Source organism: Prionailurus viverrinus, chromosome D1 (assembly GCF_022837055.1).
Source record: "Prionailurus viverrinus isolate Anna chromosome D1, UM_Priviv_1.0, whole genome shotgun sequence".
In the NCBI taxonomy this organism is placed as follows: domain Eukaryota; kingdom Metazoa; phylum Chordata; class Mammalia; order Carnivora; family Felidae; genus Prionailurus; species Prionailurus viverrinus.
In genome coordinates, this window is record NC_062570.1 from 65,915,153 (window position 1) to 65,940,963 (window position 25,811).

Here is a 25,811-nt window from a genome sequence, read left to right on the forward strand (position 1 = left end):
TGGAAAAATGAGGACCTCAAAGCCTTGTGTTCAGAAGACCCTATGAGAGAAACACTGATGCAATTAGGCTGTGCCTGGGCTCCCTCACCTTCCAGGGGCCCTGACACAGAGACTTTGTCAGACAAGCACACAGAGGGGAAGATTTCACTTTATTGTTACATCAATCTCACAAATAAACCCAACACAGCCATAAACACTGAGCAGGTAAAGTGCCAATGTAGAGGCTTGGCAACAGAAGGAGGGAAGAATCCAGTTCATCTCCTCCATGTCTCCAGCCTGGAAGGATGCTTCTATTACACAAGAGTCAGGGCAGCTGACACAATAAGCATTCCATTCTACAGACACTTTGAGCTAAGGAATAGAAAATCTTACCAGATGGGGTCTGTGCAGGGCAAGGAAATAGAAAAGTCAGAAAACATTTGTTCCTCAAATAACTCAGGCATAGATATACCAAATAACAAAAACAACATTTTTCAAACTTCTTGTACTTGAGATGGAGATCTAATAAAGAATGAGGGGGGTACTAGTACTGCAGGGTTAATGCCTGCTACTGCCTGTCTTGAGGACTCTGACCTGGGTAGACACTTTCTTCTCACATCCTGAATCAGAGGTGCCAGAGAGAATTTTGTAGGGAATTCTGGGGAGAATAACTTTACTTTTTTACCTTGCCAGCTCCCAAAAAGTAGATCAGGTGCTCCCTCATGAATACCAGAGAGATATGGGCTACCAGAATAATAAACTTGGCAGCATTTAAAGATTAATGAAGTTCAAGACTTCCCATAATTGTCTTTAGACATTTTTAGGTGCCTCTATAAAGCCTGAGGTTTAAAGCACAATTATTTGGTTAGTGAATTCAAATGATCTGACTGCATTGAATGAGGTTATGATATCCTAAGCTCGGATCATCCCAATTGTTTCTATTCCAAAATTGGAAAATCATTAATTTTCAGAGGCCAGAAAGATCACTAAAGGCCATCTGATCATTCCTCTGACACCACATAATCCTCAACTCAATTTGTCAGAATCAGTCACATCTTTCTAACACCTAAGAATTTCTGGCCTCACTTGGTCCACCAGGAATCCAAATAAGGATAAACCAGGTGAAGGAACTTACAATATGCCTGTCGAGTAGCCAAGAGTCAAGGCTTGGCTTGGAATTTTCAACCTGGGAAGGAAGGGGTGAAGTATTTCAACTCAGCCTTAGGGTAAAGAGCAGGCCAAAGTGATGCCATGATAGGTAGGGCAAGAGAGTGGAGAGGCCTCAGTGGAAAGGCACAGGTCTCCCTCACCCCAGGAAAAAATGTGGTAAATTTGGAGGGAGGACTGAAGGCTGGTAAACTGGGATTACCCCTGCTGAAGTTCAGGCATGGCCTCCTCTGCTGTGGCTGTGCTTAGTTTTCCATCTTGCTTCCGCTATAGAGGCTGATAAGAAGGGGAGCCTTGGGGTGACCTAGGCTGTACTATGGCTGCCTAGCTGTTCAAGTGGGAGTCACCAAGTTCCTAGTCTTTAGGGAGCTTCTGTAAGCCTAAAAACATTCACAGTTCCAAAAAGTTGTTTGGTAGAGGCAGTAGCTGAACACTAGATGAGATTATAGGTGGGACCTGGCAAAGTTCAACATGGGATCTGTTAAATGCGCTGGAAACTACTTCCATGAAGCAAGGATAGAGTTGGGAATCTCTTAAAAAGATATAGCTGAGTATTTTTCTGACTTCTCCAAGTACTTTTATGACCAAATTGAAGGGGAGATTCCATTATAGGTATCTGTGTGCCTAAGCTGACACCCCAACAAAAAAGCTTCAAGATACCCCTGTGACCTCCAATGTTTTGAGAAGAGGCAGGGGACATTGGGCAGTCAGAAAAAGTTGTCCTTATCACTGCCAGCTCCTACCCTGCCTCTTTCCTTAAAATAGAGCAAAGCTGAAGAGCTTCCCAACCCTCAGTTTCCTGCCTGGAAGTTTCATTCCTGACCACCACCCCAGAAAGGTTTCCATAGGTAGGAGTTTCCACCAACTTACTCTACCTAGTATTTCCTTCTATTCTGGACCTCTTCAGGTTTTTTGCATCTCCTTTCCCTATTCATGATACCAGCTACTTGAGTCCATGGCAGACAAATAATAGACTGGGCAGAAATAATGACTGGATCTTGGAGGTATCAATGTCTAATAGTGATCCCCTGATTATTTAACATAGCCTTCAATTCCATCTCAGAAAGTGATTAATGTTCTTCTGTCTGTGGCTCCTTTCCCCCTTCTCCCCTCTAAGAAGTTCACAGTGAGAGACCATCTCATTCATCTTTGTACCCTCAGTTTTTAGGCACCAAAATAAGGCCCTATATGTGACAACTGGGTGCAGAGACTTTTAGTAGACTTAGCACACAGGAGGGAGGGCTACTCAGATCCTACTGGCACCCATCCCCAAAGCAGATTCTTCCCCTACCCTGCGTTTTTACAACCCCCCACCTCTTCATTCTCCTCTCAAGGCCTGAAGACAAAAGTAGCAGAATGGGAGAATGAACATAGTCTTGGCTTGTCAAGTCTGAGTCTCTAGGTTCCTCTGCCACTGACTTAGTATTAGAGCTTAGACAATTCACTTGCCTCTCTGGACCTTTAAATAAAAGGGTTTAACTAGATGATCTCTCTTGGCCCTTTCAGATAAATTTGTACTTGATAAATCAACGAATGAATTAGAAGAAATTCTAATTCTGAGACCTAGGTATCCTGCACCTCTTTGAAACAGCTGAAAGGAGATAAAGGTCAGGTTCCTGTTTATTATACATTTTAGCTATAGGAAAAGAAGCAAGTATATCTATAGAGAAATAGAACCTGACAGCCCCTATACCTGACTAATAAAAGCAAATTCCTGGAAGAAGCAGAGAAGTAGGCCACAAGTGAGACCTGGCAGTGTCAAAAGGTCTATAAATTAAGTGATCAGAGGAGTAAAAAACAATGGCTATAACCAGATAAGATCTCTAAGCACAGACTAAAGTCTAGAGAGGTCTGGGTGGGAAGGAGCCCCTGGAGCTTCTATCAGAGGAAAGGACTTGGTCCACAGCAAGTTGCTACAGCATTTGGTTCAAACCCAGGTTTCTCAATCTGTCAACCTGGTATGTATGCATACGTGCAGACATGCTGCAGTCTGTAGTTACGCTTCTGAAGTGCTGAAATGAGAAAGAAATAGAAGAAATGATACCAAATTCAAAGAAGTTAGGTTGAAGGCAAGTACAATTTTAGTTTAAAAGCTACTTAATTTCCCCACCAGTATCATTACTACTCATTCCAGAATATGGGCTAGAGAGTTTTGTGAGATGGTGAACTCTAGGGGTTAGGGGTGAATGTACTTATGGAAAGACTGAAGAACAATCACAACCCAATATCCTGTATGAGAACCCTCCACCTAAGGACAAGTGGATTTTACTTGACCTGACTCATTTGGGCACTTACTTGTCTTCATTCAAGGAAACTGTCTCCACAAAAGGGATTTCTTCCTTGTCTGTCTTCCCCATGATCAGTCGGTGCTTATCCAAATTTATTATGCACTGAAAACAAAGGAGAATCACTGGGCACTGTCAATAATCCTACTGTCAGTGCAAAAGGATCCCCCACACCCCCCACACCCCCCACCCAGAGAGTAAGTATCAAAGGGAAAATAAAATCAACCCTACCTTAAGGGATCGGAGAGTCTGGAGACCAAGGGACAAGTTTTTCTCATTGTCCTCTAAAAAAAAAAAGTAAGATTCAACTATTGCCATTCTGGTTTAGAAGTCAGCCTTATCACTATTGGGTTCCATCTAATCATCCATCCATCCATCCAATAAACATCTGTTGAGCATTTATTATATAAAATAATTTTCCCAGATCATTACAGTTAAAAGATGATAGAGCCAAGATTCAAACCTAGGTCTTTAAAACTCTAAAAGCCATTTACCCAAGGGATACAGGAGTGCTGATGCATAGGGGCACTTGTACCCCAATGTTTATAGCAGCACTCTCAACAATAGCCAAATTATGGAAAGAGCCTAAATGTCCATCAACTGATGAATGGATAAAGAAATTGTGGTTTATATACACAATGGAGTACAATGGAGTATGTGGTTTATATACACAATGGAGAGCGAAATATGGCCCTTTGTAGCAACGTGGATGAAACTGGAGAGTGTGATGCTAAGTGAAATAAGCCATACAGAGAAAGACAGATACCATATGTTTTCACTCTTATGTGGATCCTGAGAAACTTAACAGAAACCCATGGGGGAGGGGAAGGGAAAAAAAAAAGAGGTTAGAGTGGGAGGGAGCCAAAGCATAAGAGACTCTTAAAAACTGAGAACAAACTGAGGGTTGATGGGGGGTGGGAAGGAGGGGAGGGTGGGTGATGGGTATTGAGGAGGGCACCTTTTGGGATGAGCACTGGGTGTTGTGTGGAAACCAATTTGACAATAAATTTCATATATTGAAAAAAAAACTCTAAAAGCCAAAGGCCTTTAGACAAAACTCAGGATTTACAGTAGTGTAGACGAGACTACATAAGGGAAACTACAAGAGGTAGTAGAAAGTGGTTTATGGCAAAGGAGTAAGAGGATCTTGCCTTCTACCTCCAATAGCTCAGGGAAAGCTTTCAGGAACCATCTTCACTGGCACACAAAAATGTCTATTTTCTTACCCTTAAATTTTTTTATCCTGAATTACACACTCCTTTTTCTTAGTGATTCTCAACATGTCTTGAATGTAGCTCAGAGCCCATCTGGTACTTTGGAGAGTAAAAATTGGGACAAGTCTATAGTACAGAAAAAGTGGAAACCTGGGATTTTGAAGAAGTCAGTTATTTACAGGCATGAGACCTCACAAGGGTTTGGTGGAAGAAGGGAGAGGGTTTACAAAAGGGGTCCATAGGTCCCACTTTCAATTCTACTCACCAACCACAGCTGCTGGACAGTCCAGACGGAGGGAACCCAGTGTGATCACCAGGTGCTCAATCTGGCCCACTACTTTCAGATGCCGGGGTAGAGAAAGTTTCTCTCCTTCATGCTTGTGAGACCTGACATGCTCCTTGAGTCTGCATCAGAGAGGAAACTATCAGAATCCCGTTGGCAGAGGTTTTTGATAAAATCTGGCAATTTCTACCTTCTGGCCCCCAGGTGTAATTTTCCAGGCTTTCCTGGGTTTAATTTACCAAAAAAAAAAAAAAAAAAAAGTGCTAGAAAGCCTATACTTCTTGTTTCAGAATTTTGTCCTACCTATGCCAGGGGATACAAAAACTGAAAGATTTAGCTGCTGTTCTCAAAAAGCTATGTCACTATCTGCATTGGTGTAAATGAAAGTTGATACACTCAGAAAATCCTATTCTGCATCCTAAAATCCCCACTTATATGCAAGGCAACTTAGTTAACAGCTAACTGCCCTCAGAGAGGGCAGTTTATCCTCATCAGTCTTAGGATATAAGGTTAGTGGATGCTGGTACTTATTTGGTAATCACATTGATATTGATATCAGCAAGGAATATCATGGAGAAATTCATAATTAATTTAACTTGTTTCTGCAGGGGAGAAAGGAAAGGAACAGCACCCAGGTTTTACACAGTTATATAAGCTGATTGGAACAGCTAGCACCCAAGCTATTATGGGTTGGTGGATAAAAACTTAATTATGGACTTTCTGTGCCAATACTTCTGCATTACTCCATTTCCTCTCTTTTGGTGTTATAGCTCATCCAAAAGAAAAATAACTGCAGTTTTACAGATGGTTATTAATTCTGCTGGAACCATGGCAGACTGGTGCCTAATTATGCATCAGGACATTATTAGTCTTTCTGGAACCATCATGTTGCACTGTATTTCACCTCTTCACCACATAAAAAAGCTCAGGATTCTTCCCACAGGAGCACTTGTGTCCTGGCTCCTCCCACCAGCCTAAATATCAGTGTACAAATCCCACAGAGCCAGCTTCAAAGAGTTACAGTGGTGGTGAGGGTGAGGACAGGGTAGAAACAAGAAGGAACAGATCAGGTGGCAGAGGTCACTAACTATACAAACCAAGCTTTGTTCCAGTCCCACCTAAGAATATGAACATCTTGAAAGTAGCTTAGAATGGACCATTTTATCTACACTAGTGATTGTTTCAATAAAGATATTTGAGCTGGGAATGATTTGCTGTACTGAGGGCTAGAAAAGTAGAAAATGACATTGGATTGATTCTTCCAATTCTGGGCTAGACCTTAGGGCCCCCCTGCTACTTAGGAGGAAAGAGAAGGAAGAAGGAAAGAAATAAAAGTACCCATTGACTGAAAAGGAGGAAAGATACAAAATGACTTTCTCTGACCAGAAGAGGAAGAACCCAATTCTAGCTGTTAATAACCAAAGACATTCAATATATGAAGTATCTGCTTCACACCCAATCTCCAGCTGGAGAAGCAGTAAGATTTGATTTTACGTGTTCTTTACAGAGAGGAAAGGCACTAAGAAACAGCTAGCTAATCACACCTACGATGGTTCAGGCCCAGCAGCAATAGCCATCCTATTCTAAGTTCTATCTTCTTGGGACAGGCAGTATGGCTTCCAGAAGTACGCTGAGTAAGCTAAGATAAAGTGCATCCCTGCTTTTACTCATCTGGGATATACCAACAGGACAGCTCCTTCTAATCTGTTGTCCTGGCAGGGCACATATCAGAATCAGGCCATGGCAAACAATGAACCAAGGATCTCACACTCTCTCATTATAGACCCTCAAAGTCTTTGCTCAGAAATTAATAGGTGGGAGTTGATGGAAAACCTGAGGCTTTCCTGGCTCACTGATTTCTCCCACGTGCCTGGGAATCTACCATGCCCCCTCTACTAAGGACTAATTCCAGCTGATTAGTTGAACGCTGCACACTTCTCTTGGAGCCTTGGTAGAGACCCTCACCATCTCTAACCTCAAAATAGATTCAGGAAAAGAGTGCATTAGCATCTGATTCCCACCCAGTACAAGTGGCTACTTACCCCAGTCTATCCACACAGGCTGAAGAGATGAGATTATATTGACAGCCTGTGTCAACCAAGGCTTTCACATCCTTTCCAGCACACTGTGGAAAGGAAACATACTGTTCAGCAGGAGCTAGAGAAGCAAAAGGGAAGGGAGCAAGCAGATGTCATATGAAAGGCAGGGCTGGAGAGCATCTCACCATTATGGGCTGGTAATGTCTCATCTTTATCCATGGCAGAATCTCCTTTAGGGAGCTTTTTTCCTGCTGAATCTAGAGCTGACAGAGGATCCCAAAGAATTTTGTGTGTTTATAGTTCTATACACCAAGTAGCTCTTAATTTTAAGTGTGTGTGTGTGTGTGTGTGTGTGTGTGTGTGTGTGTGTGTATTACGCATTCTTGCAAATATGATGAAAGCTTTGGTCCTTTTTCCCATAAAGGTATACATGCATAAAAATGCTGCATATGCTTCCTGTAAAACTCACTTATGGTGAGTCCATGATAAGACCCAGACTCTATAGTTTGGAGGAGAGGGCCCCACTATGGGGATCACAATGGGCCCAAATCCTATTCCAGAAAACCCTGGAAAAACTACTCTCAGAATATTACCTGGCAAGAAACCAAAATCATGTCATCATCATCAGACTTCTTTAGTCCCTCAGACTTAGCCTGATTCAGTTTGTTGGTCTTGGAGGCCCAAGGAACACGGCTGCTTCGAAGTTTAGACAGGTTGGTTTCCATGAGGCGCCTCTGCAGAATGTTATGAGGTTGCTTGAGGAATAGAAAGCAGAGGCATCTTAGTGACAGGTCATTTCCCCCCTTTCCTATTGTCCCCCAGGTCCCACAGAAGTAATGAAGGAACCTCACATAACTGCGCTCTACCTTTGCTTCTTATTTGTTCTTCCTTCAAGTAGAGACTTCATTGGTATTATCAGAGCAGGTACTATGAATCAATTTGCAGTAGGCCACCCTGAATGAATTAAAGAGCAAGGTGGGACATTGGAAAATGTGGATAGGGCCAGTGAATATTCTATGACTAAAGAGAACTGAGGGACCCTTGTGATTTGGAAGGCCTACTGCCTTCCCTTCCCTTACAAGGGCTAAAGTGACCTTAGTCTATGTGGAAGAAATGTATCCTCCCAGGTAATTTACAGATGAGGCAGCTCATTCTCACAGACCAAAGAAACCTACCCAGTACTGGTTGTCAGAAGCTCTGCTCACTTCTATTTCTTTTTTTAAAAATTTTTTAATGTTTATTTATTTTTGAGAGACAGAGAGTGAGTGGGGGAGGGACAGAGAGAGGGAGAGACACAGAATTCGAAGCAGGCTCCAGGCTCCGAGCTGTCAGCCCAGAGCCCAAAATGGGGCTCAAACCCACAAATGTGAGATCATGACCTGAGCTGAAGTCAGACGCTCAACCGACTGAGCCACCCAGATGTCCCTGCCCACTTTTATTTCAAGTCTCACTCCCTTACAGTCTCATCTTTTGGACCCAGTCTTCATATGCCTTCGTGACCTGATTGTCCTGTGGGCTAGGCAACTCATGGGGTGGTTGGGGCAGGAAGAGAGGAATCCATACCTGCTGAGCAACCCTCTCAGGAGACACTTTGGAACCTGGCAGAACCCATAGGACTAATCCTTACTGACATCCTCTGGACCTCAAGATGCACCTTGTCAGATGCTTGTTATCCACTCTCTCTCTCTCCAATGGGCCAAAAAGTAGGAGTGTAAAAGGGGAAGCGACTGACCAATAAACAGGAGACTTAATAAGACCTTATATCTATGCCAGGATACCTAATATTAGGAGGCAGAATGAGGAATGTGAATTCAAGTCTGCTCTTTGACAGAAATTCTGTTTGGAGAGTTCATAGGGCAGCCATATCCATGCTCTGCTCTTTCTACACAAAGAGGCCTGTAGAAAATATAGGTTACCTCTTGATAAGAACTCATTTGACCTGAGTAATTTCTATACACAAGAATCTTATCCTCAGTTTACAATAATATTTAAAATCTCTCAGAGGAAAGAGTCTAACTCCAAGTTTCTATATAACACATACCAGGTGCCTCTCCAATTTTAGGGCGAAGAGGATCACTCTTAGAAGCCTAGAGCCTAGAATTTTCCCAAGAAAGGGGTTAAAACTGGATAAGGTCTTAATTATCTACCACCTTACAATTTCTGAGGAAGAATGGAGTCAGAGCCATGACTCACTGTAACCCTGGTGAGGTGAAGAAATGGATTCCCAAAATACACAGACTCTTGGCAAAACAGATTCTAAATTAGTATCCTTGGGAAAAAGAGAGAGAGAGAGAGACAGAGAGAGAGAGAGGCACTTAAAAAGAAAATGAGAGCTTCTTAACTTGATAAGGAGCTAGAGGAAGTGCTAACTCTGTCAGATTTCCTGATGTGACACTGGAAAATGCTTTGCTCCTCAAAAGAAACAGAAATTCTTCATTCTTATCTCTCTCACTAATAAGCCTGGTTCCTAACTCAAGTCATATCAAAGCAGGGTGTTTGCTTCGATCAAGTCCATGCTCAGCAGAACCAACTCAGATAAACTACCTTTGTAGAACTGAAGACTAGAAGGGATTCAAAGGCCATTTAACAAAAGCCCTGCTCACTGAAAGTTTGGGGCTTTCCTTCTACATCAGTCTTGCTGAACATGGCTTTACCTCACTACTCCTAATCTTGCAAAGGAGTCTAATCATCACTGGACAGATGAGGAAAATTCTGAAATTATTTTCCTTGAAGTCATTGCTCGTCTGAATTTTCCTCCCTCCATATAGAATCCTTCCTCCACAGGTTATAAAACATACTCAAAGTGCTCATATATTGGGGAGAAAACTCCACATAACCTCAGACCCTCAATTCAACATCCTCCTCTAATCACACCCTTGTCTTGAATAGTCCATTTTTTTTAAGTTTAATTATTTATTTTAAGAGAGAGAGAGAGAGAGAGAGAGAGAGAGAGAGAATCTCAAGCAGATTCTGCACTGTCAGCATGGAGCCCAACGCAGGGCTTGATCCCACGAACCATGAGAGCTAAAATGAAGATGTGGAAGCTTAACTGACTGAGCCACCCAGGCGCCCCACTGAATAGTCTATTTTTAAAGAAGCCCCAAATCACTATGTCTATTTCCTGATATCCTATATTTTCTTCACTGAGATTACTTCTGATCCCTCAACACCAATAATAATCTCCTAATTTCCAAATCTGGTAGATATTTTTCAGCCTTCGTTTTTCCTTGAGTTCTCTGGGGCATTTGACCCTGCTGACAATTTATGTGTTCTTTTCTTTAGTAACCAAAAAAGGTTAAAACACAATACATGCTCAGTGAAAAAATTCAAATATCACTGAAATATATAAAATCAAAAGGGAGTGTCCCTCAACTCAACCATTCCTCAGTCCCACTCTCTACAAATAACCACCATTAAATTTAGAAGTATATCCTTCCAAACATTTTAGTACATATACAAACACATACAAAAATAAGATCATACTATAACACAGTTCTAACATTTTCTACTTTTGTTTAATATTTGAAAGACATTTTTCTATGTCATACATATAATTCTCTTTGTTCAATTTCATAACTAAAAGTATTCATAATATAGTTTAGGAGTTGAAAATTCACAGCCAATAAACCCACATGAACCTCAGAAATAGTTTTCTGTGGTCATTTTATTATGCCTACAGGCTTTAAATGACATGCAACTGCATATTTACCTGTGCTCCCAACCAAAATTGCACTAAAATAATAGTCAAGGAATAAGAAAGGCCTAAACCTATAAGAACAAAAAGAACAATATACAGGAAACAACAATAACAAAAAAGAAGAGACAAAAAGAGACAAGATTGTGGAATCTGAGAAGCAAACAGAAAAGTGGTAACTGACCTAGACTAAAGAAAGCTTCACACCATTCCACGCCATACAATGTTAGAGTGGCAAAGACTGCCAGTTGTTCATCAAAATCCATGTTCTCTTGTGCAGTACAACTTCCTTGTAGTTAGGCATGGTCATATGACTGACTTCTAGCCAACAGAATGTGAGGAGAAGTGACATGTACCACTTTAGACCTGATCCATAAAAATATCCTGTGCAGATTCCTCCATTCTTTTTCTCTTCTGACTGGTTGGAATGGAAATGATCCTTAAGATAACCTTCTTAGAGGTCACATTCAAAAAAAATTTTTTTTTTTTTTTTTTTTTTTTTTTAAGAGATTGATTTTCCTTTTTTTTTTTTTTAATTTTTTTTTTTTTTTCAACGTTTATTTTATTTTTGGGACAGAGAGAGACAGAGCATGAATGGGGGAGGGGCAGAGAGAGAGGGAGACACAGAATCGGAAACAGGCTCCAGGCTCTGAGCCATCAGCCCAGAGCCCGACGCGGGGCTCGAACTCCCGGACCGCGAGATCGTGACCTGGCTGAAGTCGGACGCTTAACCGACTGCGCCACCCAGGCGCCCCCAAAAAAAATTTTTTAATGTGTATTTGAGAGAGAGAGAGAGACAGACAGACAGAACATGAGCAGTGGAGGGGCAGACAGAGAGGGAGACACAGAATCTGAAGCAGACTCCAGGCTCTGAGCTGTCAGCACAGAGGCCGATGCAGGGCTCAAACCCATGAGCAAGATCATGACCTGAGCTGAAGTCAGACACTCAACTGACTGAGCCACCCTGGCAACCTTTAGAGGTGACATGTTAAAGACAGAAGAGCCACTGTCAGTCTAGGTCCCTAAATGACTATATGGAAGAAGACTGTCTTGCTGGCCTTTCTACTAGTACTGTTACTTAAGAAAAAATAAACTATTATGTTTGAGCTATTATATTTTTGGGGTCTAGCTGTAAAAGCAGTTTTCCTACTCAAACTAAAACTCTGAAAAGGCTGAGGAGTTAGAGGTATTAGAACCTCTACAGTTAGAGGGTTGGAAATAGATCAGTATAAAGGCTTCATAAAACTCCCACTTGACCCAGACAAATGGGAAGTATGCCAAAAGTTTATTCTTTTTTAAATAGTAAATCAAAAAAACTCTGTCTGGTTAATAGTTTATCTAGGCTTAGAAATTATGTACTGTCAGATTTCTAGAACAGCTAAGGGTGAGGATGGAGTACCATACTAAGCCAGAGCTGAAGGATATGGATTTAAAGATTGAAAAATCCACGTAGAGCCTCATCTAGTAAGAGAAGAAAGGCCCACAACAAAATTTCACATCACTATGAATTTTTGGAATATTATGGGTGACACAGATTGCAAAATCTTCCAAAGAGAAAAAGATGATCCAAATACAAAGGATTTGGAACCAAAATGGCATAGGGACAACTAGAGAAGCTAAAAGACAATGGAATAATACTTTCTAAAAATTTGACAGTGCATAGTTTCCTAACCTAGCCAAACTATCAATCAAAACTCAGGAAAGATATTTCCCATGAATCGTTAAGAAACTACTGAAGGACATGCTCCACCAAAGTGAGGGAAACCAATGAACAAAGAAAAAAATCATATGGTCCAAGAACAAAGGATCCAATAGAGAATAGAGGCAAAGGATATTCTGAAAATGATGCTGAAGGAAAAGTCTAGGATATAGGATATATAACAGGCCTTGAGAGCAACCAGTCCAAAATGAAATTAGAGGATGGAGGGCTCCAGGAAGGAGGTCTCCAAGAAAAAAGTGATGGACCTGGTATATCATCTACAGTTTTAAGGTACTTGGAGATTTAAATTTTACATAAAAAATAAGCTGGCAACTATTAATTTTGAGAAAAGCAAATATTTGTATGAGAAAGGAAATACAGTACATTATTTGACCCAGCTGTGAATAATATGAACAGTTCCAGTTTCTTATTTACTAAGCAGTAAATGCTGATTGGACCCAAAACAGTTAACAAAATATTAGTATATTAGGAGAGAGGACATAATAAAGAGGTGTAAGAGAATTAAACCCTTACCTATTATGGTAGAAAATCAATAGATAATAATAAAATCAATTAAGTCAAGAAATAATAATATCACCATTGACCTAGATATATAGAGATCCCTACACAAGGAATAGTCTAAATTTTTAAATGTATCTTTTATAAAAACAAACATTACATGAAACAGTATACCCCATATAGTAGGAAAATGTTCAGCCACAAGAAAAGCCAAATTACAATGTCTTAAATGGAAGTGTGTTTTTTCTCATATAACAAGAAGTCTGGAGGTAGACGGATGTTGGCAATAATTCAGCAGTTTAACAATTTCGGGGCTACTGTCTCTGTACTCTTGGATATCCCCTCATGGTCATATAAATATTCCTCAAGGAGTGAGGAAGGATGAAGGGACAATGTGCCATCTATCCCTTTCATCAGGAAAGCAAAAGTTTTCCCAGAAGTTCCCTCAGTATTTTCCCTATATCTTCTTGATCAGAATTCACATGTCCAGTCTTAACTGCAAAGGGAGTTGGGAGAGAATTCAGCTTTTCTAATCTCTATAGAGGAGACATGCAGGTAGAAAAGGTCTGAGAATGGGTGATGATTTAGCTATCCAACAGTATCAGCCCAATCATGCAAAAACCAAAGTGTGTGTGCATGCGTGTATGCACAGGCACCAACAATGTAACTTAGGCAGGTAACCACCTTGGCACCTGTTCTCTTACATCTGCCCTATTTTCTGCATTTTAAAACAGCATATCCTCTGCAGACATTTGAGTTTGTGGTTCAAATATACCTCAATTTAACTATTTAACTACTGATGGACATTTAGATTGTTTCTACATGTCTGCCATTAGAAACAATGCTGCAACAAAACACAGCCACTCCATGTTTCCTGACACACTCCACTAGCTTCTAAAACCACCTTTCTGTCTCTATTTGGCATCTATCTCTTTTACTGGTTCCCTTACCTCTGCTCGTTTCTTAAATCACTAATCTGTCTTTGGTCCTTTCTTCACTCTACATATTCTTTCAGGGCAACCTTATCTACTTTCATTGCATAAATTACTACCTTTATGATGATGACGCTGTCTCATGCCCAGATCTCACTTCTGAGTTTTAGACTCATAGATCCAACTGCCACTTTGAACTTTCTACTTAGACATTCCACAGGCACTTTCAAACTTAACTTGTCGCACTGATCTTTCCCACAAAACCTGAACTTTCTCCCTTATTCCCTATCTCGGTGAGTGAAACTCTGCTACCTCTTTAACACCTTATATTTCCCTCTCCATTTCTACTGTTATTGCTAAATCCAAGAAATCTCCTAAAAGACTAGTTTCATGGTCTCCTTAACCTACAGAGGTTTTCTGGCCAGGTATATCAAACACAAAATCTTCAATTTAACATTAAAGATCTTCCAGTACCATTCATCCTCCTTCCCAAACTTATCTTTATTCCTCCAGGAAGACTTTCTACTTTCAGCAAAATGATCAGTTGTCATATATTATCTTGGGCCAATCACTAATCTTGGTAGGCATTACTTTTCTCAAGCCTTGCTTTCTTCATCAGTAATAAAATAAGTTTGTTTGAGCTTCCAAGTCCTGTTCAGTTTTAACATTCTGGATCTCTCCCTTTCCACCAACTTGGTAAAATGGCACCACCATACACCCATCTATTTTTGATTCTTTCCTTTCCCTAAACTTCCATCCCAAAGTACCATTGTTGCTTTCTCTAAAACATATCTGGAATTAATCGACTCCTCCCCATCTTTACTACCTCCAATCTAATCCAAGCCATCATCATTTTTTTGTCTTTTATACTTGCAGAAAACCTTCAAAGCTTGTTAGACCTTAAAAATGCAATGTAACTTTAATTGACCTCATCCTCTAAGTTTTATTTTAAACAATGCAATTTTTAAATATTGAGGTATAATTACATTATACATGCATTATATTAGTTATAGGTATATGACATGATTTCATATTTGTATATACTGCAAAATGATCACCACAATAATTCTAGTTAACGCTCATCACCATACATAGTTATAATTTTTTCCCTTTTTTCCTTATAATGAGGCCTTTCAATATGTACCCTCTTAGCAACTTTCAAATATGCAGTACGCTAGTATTAACTATAGTCATCATGCTGGACATGATATCCCCATGACTTATTTTTTTATAGCTGGAAGTCTGTACCATTTGACCACTTTCATCCATTTCGCTCCCCTGCCCTCCAGGAAGCACCAATCTGTTCTCTGTATCTATGACCTTGGTTGTTTTGTTTGTTTGTTGTGTTTTTTAGATTCCACTTATAAGTAAGATCATATGGTATTTGTATTTCTCTGACTTATTTCACTTAGCATGACCCTCACAGTCATCTATGTTGTCACAAATGGTTAAGATTTAATACTTTTTTATGGTTGAATATTATATATATACTACATTTTCTTTGTCCATTCATCCACAGATGGACACCTAGGTTGCTTCTATATGTTGGTTCATCACTTCTTATCTGAACTGCAAAAAAACTCCTAACTTATCTTCTGCGTCTTCTTTCATCCTTTTCCAGTTCATTGTCTACATAGCAACCAGGGTGAGTTTTTAAAAATATAAGTTGGATAATACATTCCCTTACTCCAAACCCTTCAATAGCTTCCTATTGTTCCTTGAATAAAATTCAAACTTCTTACCATGGTCTATGTGGTTCTGCATCATCTGGTTCTTGTTCATTGCTCCAACCTCCATCTACATACCATATACATGCCACACTCCCTTTATTCATCCATACTTCCTTGTTCAAAAACTCTTCCCCATTCCAATGCCTTTGCACCTGTTATTCCCTCTGTCTGCAATGTTCTCCCACTAACACTTCAAATAGTTAGCTTGTTCTCATTTTTTCAAGTCTCAGCTCAAATGTCATTTCATCAAAGATGCCCCCCCAACTATACTATTTAAAGTGGGTACCCCACCTCTTCAGTTATTAACATATTCTACTCTTTCTTTCATAGTAATTATAAATCCACAATTATTTTGCTTATTTACTTGTTCACTATTTCACTTCCCCACTAGGTTGTCAATTCCACAAGAGCAGGGACCATAAATGTCTTGATCACAGCTATACCCCTAGTTCTTGATATAGTACTGAATAAACAAATCTCTACTCTTTACTTCTTCAAAAAGCCTTTCTTGATTAACATCATCTAGATCTTTCTTTCAGAATCCCTTCAATACTTACACATTACATAGTTCGTAATTTACTTTCCCACTCCTTGACTATTGCTTAGGAAATTAGGTGGTTTATTTTTATGTTTATTGAAAAATTGGCTTTCCAAGAACTGTATTCTAGTTTCCTGAAGTCCTTCAAGACACACATTAGTAATTAGTTAGAAAGGTGCTACAGGCACTCTGGTGACCTTTGGACATAATTCTCCAGTCATCCTACTGACATGGATCTTGCTTCATGCTTTACCTCAACAAGGTACTACTAACCTAAGCAGTCCCTGGTTCTCTCCTGTTCCTGAAATGTGGCTGCTAAACCCTAACCAGGGTTTAGGCATCTAAACCTTAGCAGCAAGCTCAAATGTGCTGCCTTCACTATTATCAGGAGCTTCTGAAGGAAATGCACTCTGTGGGCAGTGTTGTATTCTGGGTAGAAATAGCTGAGGTTCCTCAATCTGGCACCCAATCTGCTTAAATATCTCTTCTTCTAATCAGGCTATAGAGTGGGAAGAAAAGTGAGGTGAGAGGAAGTAGATTATACTGCAGAATGCCACAAAATCATGTTTTGAGCAAGAACTTCTAAGGCCACTTTCTTAATCCCTTTACCTATACTGCACTGAAGCCAGACAGAATCAAACTAATGGAATTTTGTGGTCCACAGAATAGACCAGACCAGACAATAGAGTTGAAATTACATAAGTCTCTCCCATTTGTAGCTTTTATTCCCAGAAGAGAGACCCAAGGTTTCTAGCTAGCAATAGAACCACAACTAGAACCACTTTGAAAGTGGGGTCAGCAAATACAGTCCGTAAGCCAAATCTAGCCTGATACCTATTTTTGTAAATAAAGGTTTATTGAAACACAACCAACCCCACTCATTTACGGTCTATGGATGCTTTTGCACTACAATAGCATTGTTGAGTAGTTGAGACAGAGACTGGACTAAAAAGCTGAAAACAGTTACTATCTGGTCCTTTATAGAAAAAGTTTGCCAACCCTTGCTTAGAATAGTATTTAAAATATATGCTTTATAGAATTAGACCTATAAATACAGAGAACAAACTGATGGTTGCCAGAGGGAAGGGGGTGGGAGAGGTGAGCAAAATGGGTGAAGGGGAGTGGGAGATACAGGCTTCCAGTTATACAATGAATATGTCATGGGAACAAAAGGCACAGCATAGGCAATATAGTCAATGATACTGTAATAGCATTGTATAGTGATGGATGATAGTTACATTTGTGGTGAGAATAGCATAACCTATAGAGAAGTTGAATCACTATGTTGTACACCTGAAACTAGTACAACGTTGTGTGTCAACTATATTGAAAAAATTAAAATTAGGGGTGCCTGCATGGCTCAGTCAGTTAAATATCTGACTTCGGCCCAGGTCATGATCTCATGGTTTGTGAGTTCGAGCCCCATGTCAGTCTCTGTGCTGACAGCTTACAGTCTGGAGCCTGCTTTGGATTCTGTGTCTCCCTCTCTCTCTGCCCCTCCCCCACTCATGCTCTGTCTCTCTCTCTCTAAAATAAACATTTTTAAAAAATTTTTTAAATAAAATAAAATTAATAAATTAAATTAATAAAGTGTTGACAGAAAACTCCCACTAATCTCAAAATCTGTACCTGCCAAATTATCCTTCAAAAGTGAAGAAGTGGGGAGCCTGGGTGGCTCAGTCAGTTAAGCATCCGACTCTTGATTTCGGCTCAGGTCATGGTTTCGCAATTCTTGAGTTGGAGCCCCACATCAGGCTCTGCGCTGACAGTGCACTGCTTGGGATTCTCTCTCTCCCTCTTTCTCTGCCCCTCCCTGCTCTTGCTCACCTGTGGATTCTCTCTCTCTCTCTCTCAAAATAAACAAACAAACAAAAGTGAAAAAGAAATAAAGCGTATCTCAGAAAAGCAAAAATTAAGGGAATTTGTTGCCAGTGATGTGCCTTGCAAGAAATATTAGAGAAGTTTTTTAGAGAGAAGGAAAATGACATGTCAGAAGCTTGGATCTATATAAAGATAGGAAGAGTACTGTAAAAGCAATAAGTGAAACTAAAATAAGGCCTTTCCTTTTTTTTATTCTTAATTAAGGTAACAAATAACAGTTTTTTTCAAAATTATAATAGCAACAATATATTTTATTACATATGATTTTATACAATGCTTTTATATAGTAGATGCTGATATACTCTTATGTATAGGTGAAATGAAATTAATACTGGCAATGACACAAGAGATGGGAAAAGGAATTAGGATTATTTGTTATTATAAAATGTTGGGGAAGGTCATGGAAAAGATATGGTCACTGGGTTGACCCATGAGCTGGCACTGTACCATCCAAGGCTCTTACCCCCACCCCTGTCCTCGGAATGTGAATTCCACTTGCCCTTCCCACTCCCAGAGGCTGCTCCAAGAACATAGACAGTGTTGAGGTAGAGATGTGTTAAGAACACCTTCATGGTATGTGTAAGTGAACCTAATCAAGGCCTCCCAATAAACTTTTAAGATTTGGTGGGCAGGTGCAAGAGTCTTCTTGTCTTACTGATGCCCAAGACAAGCCTCATATGTGAGTTCTTTTTGCTTATTAAACCTGCCACCTTCCAAAAAAATAAAAAATAAAAAAAAATAATAAAATACATACCTTGGAGTCAGACAAAGTTGAGTTCAAGTTAGTAAGCATTTTGTAGTGCATTGGTGAGGATTAAATGAGATGATCCATATGAACATTTAACACCACATCAGGTATAGAGTAAGCACTCAAATGTTAGTAAGTATATATATATGTATATACATATTTAAAATCCTCATGCTCAGCTTAAAATTGAAACTGATTACCATTCTTTTTTTTTTCCCTAAAAGGGCATGAAATTATCCTACTCCATTTAGTCCTCATTTAAAATTTGTGGATAAACATGGACTCCTGATTGACTCTCATTTCAAGCTGAATATACAGATCTATCAGGCCTTGGAAATCTAAAAGAGCACTAGTATCTGTGCCTTCTCTTCTTTGTTTATTCATTGCATATATAACATGTGACCCATTCTACCCCCATGGGAACATAGACAAGTTGTCTGTGGGTTTGCATTTATTCAAAAACTCATGGGGACTGGAGCGCCTGGGTGGCTCAGTTGGTTGAGCATTCAACTCTTGATTTTGGCTCAGGTCATGATCCCAGGGTCATGGGTTTGAGCCCCACATCAGGCTCTGCACTGAGCACGGAGCCTGCTTAAGAGTCTCTTTTTCTCCCTCTGCCTCTCTCCCCTGCTCTTGCTCTCTTCTCTAAAATAAACAACAACAACAACAACAACAACAACAACAACTATAACAACAACAAATGGGGCTCTGTCTAAGGTAGGCCATTATGTTGCTCCAGACCTTCTGTGTAGCTCACGGACATGTTATTTCAAAGAGAAGATCCCTATTCCTGATTGTTATCTGCTTTGTGGATTAGTCTGAGCAGTTTCTCAGGTGCCCATGGCAGGCTGCATTTTTGTTAGGAAGGATTCACACAGGCAGGGACTGGACCAGATAAACTGTAAAGTTCTTGCTCTGAGGTTCTATAGGGCACACCCTGGCAACCTCCTCTCCATAACATCTTGTAGTCAGTTGACTCACTATGAAATGATGACATTGTAATCAGATGTTGATCTCCATTACTATTGCCACACTGAACCGAAGTAATCACTTCTTCCACTGAACTCCTCTAGTGCTTATAGACTATAACACCTTGGCAACAAGCATAGGCTTCCTGATGGTGTTATTTGTCTTCTCATGGAGCTGTCTACTCAACAACTACACCTGATTCCTGATTAACTAAGAGATAACCCAAACTTAACTCATTCAAAAATCAAATTCCTGATTCCTAATCCATATCCCTAATCTACTCTTCCTGTAGTCTTAGCCATTTCAGTAAATGGCAACTTTATTCTTCCAACTGCTAGATCAAAAACCTTAAGGTCATTCTTGACTACTTTCTTTCAGATCTCTAATCCAATCTATCAACTAAACTTGTCAGTTCTACCTTCAAGAACCTGATCTTTCCTTGTCCCCTTCACTGCTTTCTCACTGCTCTGAGCCACCTTCATCTTTCGCCTGGATTACTAGATAACAAAACTCCTAATCAGTCACCCCGCTTCTACTCTTGCCCATCATCAGCCTAATCTACACAGTAGTCTGAGAAATCTTTTTATAAAATAAGTCATGTCATGTCACCCCTCTGTACAAAGTCTTCTACTGGTTTCCCATATCGGATTAAAAGCCAAATAAATCTACAATGACCTATAAGGTCCTGAGTAGTTTGGCCTCCCACTATTTCTCTGATGTTATCTCCTATCACCCTCCCACTTACTCATTTTGCTCTGACCGCAATGACTTTCTTATAGTTTTTCAGTCACATCAAGCATACTGACACTTCAGGCCTCTGTACTTTCTATTCCTTCTGCCTAAAACATTCCTTCCCAAGATATTTTGCTCTCTGATTTCCTTCAATATCTTCTACAATGTAATCTTATAAGTGAGGCCTTACCTGACCACCTTGTATAAAGTACAAGGTTCCACTCCACCCTACCCTGGCCATTGTACTCTCTATTCCCCTTACCCTGGTTTATTTTCTCCATAGCACGTATTGCTACTTGATATACTACACATTTACTTGTTTTAAATTAATTTATCCTGTCCTTCCCCTGATTTATAAACTTCTTGTAGAAAGAAACTGCTATCTTCTTTGTGGCCTGAGCACCTAGTACTGTGTCCTGAACACAGCAAGTGTTCATATAATGTTTGCTATAATTGATACAATCATAGCTCTGACTCTTCAGTTTGCACCAGATCCTGGTGTTATACTGGTATTTCATGCTTCTCTTCTAAGGCTCCAAAAGTTCTCTGATTCAAAATATATACCAGTAGGGATGTCTTATGGCATTCTGTGATCAGGTAGATCAGATGCTCAGAGTATAGGACTAGTGATTTCATGGTCAGGTGGCTTTGCTGTGTTCTACCATCCTTACTGCAGCCTTCATTCCTAATTCTAGTGAGTTTTTCTAAAGCATTTGGCTATAAGTAGATTCAATCATAGATGGGAGAGAAAAACTCTTCCTATTGCTGGAAAAACTAAAGATATAACCTGATGGTCAATAATATTATCATGTAGGAAAGACAGCTATTTGACAGCATTGTTTTTAAAAATTAAAAAGTCCTGGAGCACCTGGGTGGCTCAGTCGGTTAAGCATCCATCTCTTGATTTTGGCTCAGGTCATGATCTCATCACCATGAGATCGAGCACTGCATTGGGATTTGCAATGTCAGTGCAAAACCTGCTTGGGATTCTTTTTCTCTCTCTCTCTCTGCCCCTCCCCAACACACACTTGCACTCTAGATCTCTCTCTCTCTCTCCCTCTCTCTCAAAATTAAACAAACACTTTTTAAAAATAAAAAGTCCTTACCTCAATGAAAAGAACATTTATGAAACTGGTAGCTAAGACAAAAGAAATTACAAGAGGCAAAATTCCAAGAGTAGAAATTTTTTTCTCCAACTTCATCAACTTAAAAAAAAATAAATCAAATAAAATATTACTCATTCATATCTTTGATTTTGGTTCTTAATCTAATACAGAAAAAAAAATCACAAAATGAAAGGATAAACAAAATAAGGTAACCAGACATAAGAAGTAAGATTATATCCACAGCAGACTTTGTCACAGCCAACTACACATAAACAGGAATAGGACAAAGGCACTTCCCTGGGTCCAAGAGAACAAGACCACATTTTATTGCCTACAGGTGCTCTTTGCCAATCCAAAAAAAAAAAAGTTGGCAGGCTGGTATCAAATAGTGAATATTTCAGAAACAGCATGTTAAAAGGTAGATAATTCATAAAACCCAACAGTATAATTCTAATATAGGTCACTAGGGTGAGGAAAACAAACCACAATCTCCTCACTGGCACAAACCCAAGTCAATTCAAACTAAGTTGCCCTGGGGCACCTGGTTGTTCAGTCAGTTAAGCATCTGACTTTGACTCAGGTCATGATCTCACTGTCTGTGAGTTCAAGCCCTGCGTCAAGCTCTGCGCTGACAGCTCAGAGCCTGGAGCCTGTTTCAGATTTTGTGTCTCCCTCTCTCTCTGCCCCTCCCCTACTTGCACACGCTCTCTCTGTCTCTCTCTTAAAAATAAACATTAAGGGGGCCTGGGTGGCTCAGTCGGTTGGGCGGCCGACTTCAGCTCGGGTCATGATCTTGCGGTCCGTGAGTTCGAGCCCCGCGTCGGGCTCTGTGCTGACCGCTCAGAGCCTGGAGCCTGTTTCGGATTCTGTGTCTCCCTCTCTCTCTGACCCTACCCTGTTCATGCTCTGTCTCTCTCTGTCTCAAAAATAAATAAACGTTAAAAAAAATTTTTTTTTAAATAAACATTAAAAATAAAAAAAAAGAAATCTCAAACTAAGTTGTCCTCTCTTTATTTCTGTACCATCAACAACAACAAAATCCTAATTTTTTCCTTCCCCCATCTCCTTCTTTTTCTCGTTCCTCTTCTATTGGGGTTGTACCACAGACCTATCAATTAGTTTTGGCTCAAATTTTCACTTCGGTGAAAGAAAATTCAGTCATTGTCTACACTACCAGACATAGGCATAAAGTGAAGTGATAGGGTACTTCTAAGGTTATTTCTTAGATTGTACTGAGGCAGCAACATCAGTTTCAAGAGAGCTTAATCATGCTACCTCACCCCAGTACTCATAGCTTTTCTTTCCCTACCCCAATCTGCCTTGGTTTCTGTGACCTGTTCTAGCTCTTCTGTGTAATCATTTTCACATTAAGAGTGTGAGAACAGTGAGAGAGGGATATCAAATCCATGGCAATGGATTTCTCTCTTTTTCAGAGAAAAAGTGTGAATCCTAATTCAAGGTCTCACAGTAAACTGCTATGCATCATATCCGTGGTAATAACTTGCTTCTTGAGGATGCGTCCTCCTTCCAACTGACTGCCTATGTTTTATGCTATCAGCTCCTGTGTGACTCCAGTGACACAGACTGGAGTCAGAAAAGCAGACAGAATTCTTCCTACACAGGATGAAGTAATACAAGGAATGCTAAGCAGAAGGATAGAGTGGTAGTTCCTCAGGGCTAGGGAACTCCGACAGCCCAGGACAACCAAATGTCAATCATTTCTTATATCCAGCATAAGGGCAAGAAAAACACTCCACATTTTACTTCTTTTCTTAAATACTTCCCTCTTTATTGGTTCCTGAAGCTTTTAGGAACTAGGATTATTTTGGCCTAAAGGGAAGATTTAGACCTGGTTTGCTACATGAATCTAGACCACTTTAAAGTGAAAGAAGGGAAGACAGAGAGTTACCTTTTTTCTAGGAATGCATTTCAGTCACTCACGATTCTGAGTGAGTATGAATTAGGTTAACTATCCTGTAACATACCTTGGAAAAATCAGAGAAAAATAACTGGATAGCCTTTCCCTGCTCAAAAATAACTAAAATTATTCTCTATCATAATGGGGGAGGGCAAATCTGATATTGGAATCTGTGTGTCATTAGTCATGGTTAAAAAAAAAAAAAGGAAGTGGATTCAGAAGCTCTACCTTCCATACTATCTAGGGCTTGCAGTGGCAATTTCAGTGAACCAGGCTGACAAATATCATACCAAATTAATGCCAAATTAAATATTCCAAAATCTCAAAAAATTCTGAAAAAATTATACAGACCACCTACCTCATTTAAAAGACATTTAATTAATGCTTCATAACCTATTGCCCAGATAATACCGTGGTTGTGAAATTCAAGAAAACAAGTAAACTACAAGAAAACTCCAGATAAAACTGCAAACCTAAACATATATTTGGCCCAGTTCCACTACAGTGACTGAAGGATGAGAGTCAAGCACAGTTCTTTAAACTAGCAATCCTGAACCATCCACCGCCCTCCTAGAGAGGACAGCATGGTCTTTGAACCCAGACCTCCTGTCCTGGAGTTTCTCCTTCTTAAGGCAAAGAACGACCCTGCTAGAAAAAAAGCCTGCGCCAGCTCCAGCTCCACACGTTAGCTGGCCAGCGAGATGGAGCAGCCTGGCTGCCTGTATCCACTCTTTGGAGGTAGAGGTGGATGAGAATGATGAAGAGATGTCTGGGGTTCAAGAAACCTTCACATTCGACCCTTTTTCTCTCTCCCTCCTCAGAAGAAGGTCAAGGTAGATAAGCCCAAAATCAAACGGAGAAGTAGACTTGGCAAAGGGGGAAATGGATGTAACAAAATCATCTGGGTATGGTGATTGCCAAGAAACCCCCCTTCCCACTTCTTCCTCTCCTTCCCACACCCATTAAGGAGTCACCTCTGTCTGGGTCACTGGACTGGCCAGGCAGCCCGGCCAGGCGAGGCTCAAGCCCCATGCAATCGAATTCGGTACTACGAATGAGAATAACGGGAAGGAAAGGCGACCAGAGGGCCAGAAGGCAGGGCAGGGTCTCCTACTCTAGAGAGAAGCACGAAGCGGAAGGCAGCGCGAGCTAGAAAAGACAGCTACGACGGAATCCCGACAGAAAGCGAAGCAGGGAGATGCTGGATGGACAGGAATCCCAGCCAGCGAGAGCGAGACAGCGGACAGCGGCGGGCGGAGGCGGGGGCGGAGGCCGGGCTGGTGACTCAGTGAAAGCGGCCAAGGGCGGGCCCGGGGAGACCGCACGGCGCGACGGTGACCGGTCGCCGCGTGCGGGCATCCCCAGGTGGCGCGGCTGCGGGGGGCTCACCGTGTCCTTGGACGAGCCCAGCTTCTTGAGGCCGTCCAAGGGCAGCAGGTCGGCGGAGTCCTTATGAATGAACTGCACGGCTTGCTTCATCCGGCGCTGCTGCCGCAGCGACGCGGCCTCCCGCATGTCCGTTTCCTTGCGGCCGCCCTCGCTGAGGAGCCCTGAGTAAAACATCGCTGAGGCGCCCGCGGCCCGGCGTCCGCGTCGCTCTCCTCTCCCCAGCAGCCCTCAGCCTCGAGCTCCTCCAGCGCCGCGAGAGGCGCGCGCCGAGAGTTTTATAGCCGAGCGTGACGTCACGGGGAGCAGCCAGTGCGCGCGCGAGGGGCGGGGCCAGCGGAGCGCCCCCTCCCTGCTCACGGCTCCCCAGCGTCCGCGGGCCGCTGCGGGTCTCTGAGGCACCTCGTTGAAGGGAAGGACCGGCGACAAGGGGTGACGCTGGCTGAAGTGACTCAGAGTGCCGAGGCTCTACCACGGCCGCTTTATCCCACCGCCCTCTCCTGTTGCGGGTGCCCCGCATCCCCTGGACCGGGATAGGGTGCGGGGGGCCCCTTGGTGGAGCAGCCTCCCCCACCCCAGCCGCCGTAGCACCCGACTGCCGCTCACCTGGCCATGCCGTGGCGGACCCCGGGATCACCGCCAGCTGAGCCATGCCCCAAGTCCCTCCGTCCGCGCCGCTACTCGGCTTTGCAAATTCCCACCTCCGCGCCCCCTCCAGGAACCCCAACGTCCACAGCGCACTTCAGAGTTGGGATGGCTCAGGATTTCTGCAACTTCAGGTCGGTCCCCACCCACCAGGCCACGTGACTGGGGAGGGGGCAGCCCCTGCAGGCTGGCTGGAGCCGGCTTTCCGGGGACACCTCCCCCACCCCCTACTCCACCTCCTGGCACCCTCTGTCCATGTACCCGCATCCGCACTTGCGAGCCGGGGGGCGCAGGGCTGGCTGGAATCCTGAGAGTCAGCCTAGGGCTGAGGAGTGGCAATGGCTCCC

General features: G+C 41.6%; 1 protein-coding gene across 2 annotated transcripts; it reads right to left on the minus strand.

Moving 5' to 3' along the window:
• Positions 1 to 130: 130 nt before the first annotated feature.
• On the minus strand, positions 131 to 25,549 carry NRIP3 (nuclear receptor interacting protein 3). Of its 2 annotated transcripts, XM_047876685.1 has the most exons (8): positions 25,426 to 25,549; positions 24,823 to 24,983; positions 7,561 to 7,722; positions 6,971 to 7,053; positions 4,911 to 5,050; positions 3,663 to 3,715; positions 3,442 to 3,536; positions 131 to 3,158 (listed from the first exon to the last, which is right to left on the minus strand). In XM_047876685.1, the coding sequence occupies exons 1-8, from the start codon at positions 25,469 to 25,471 to the stop codon at positions 3,143 to 3,145; spliced, it is 756 nt and encodes a 251-aa protein (XP_047732641.1). In that variant the 5' UTR covers positions 25,472 to 25,549; the 3' UTR covers positions 131 to 3,142. The 2 variants fall into 2 exon arrangements, with proteins under 2 accessions (XP_047732641.1, XP_047732642.1); XM_047876686.1 differs by lacking the exon at positions 25,426 to 25,549 and having other exon boundaries at positions 24,823 to 25,055.
• Between the last annotated feature and the right edge of the window lie 262 nt (positions 25,550 to 25,811).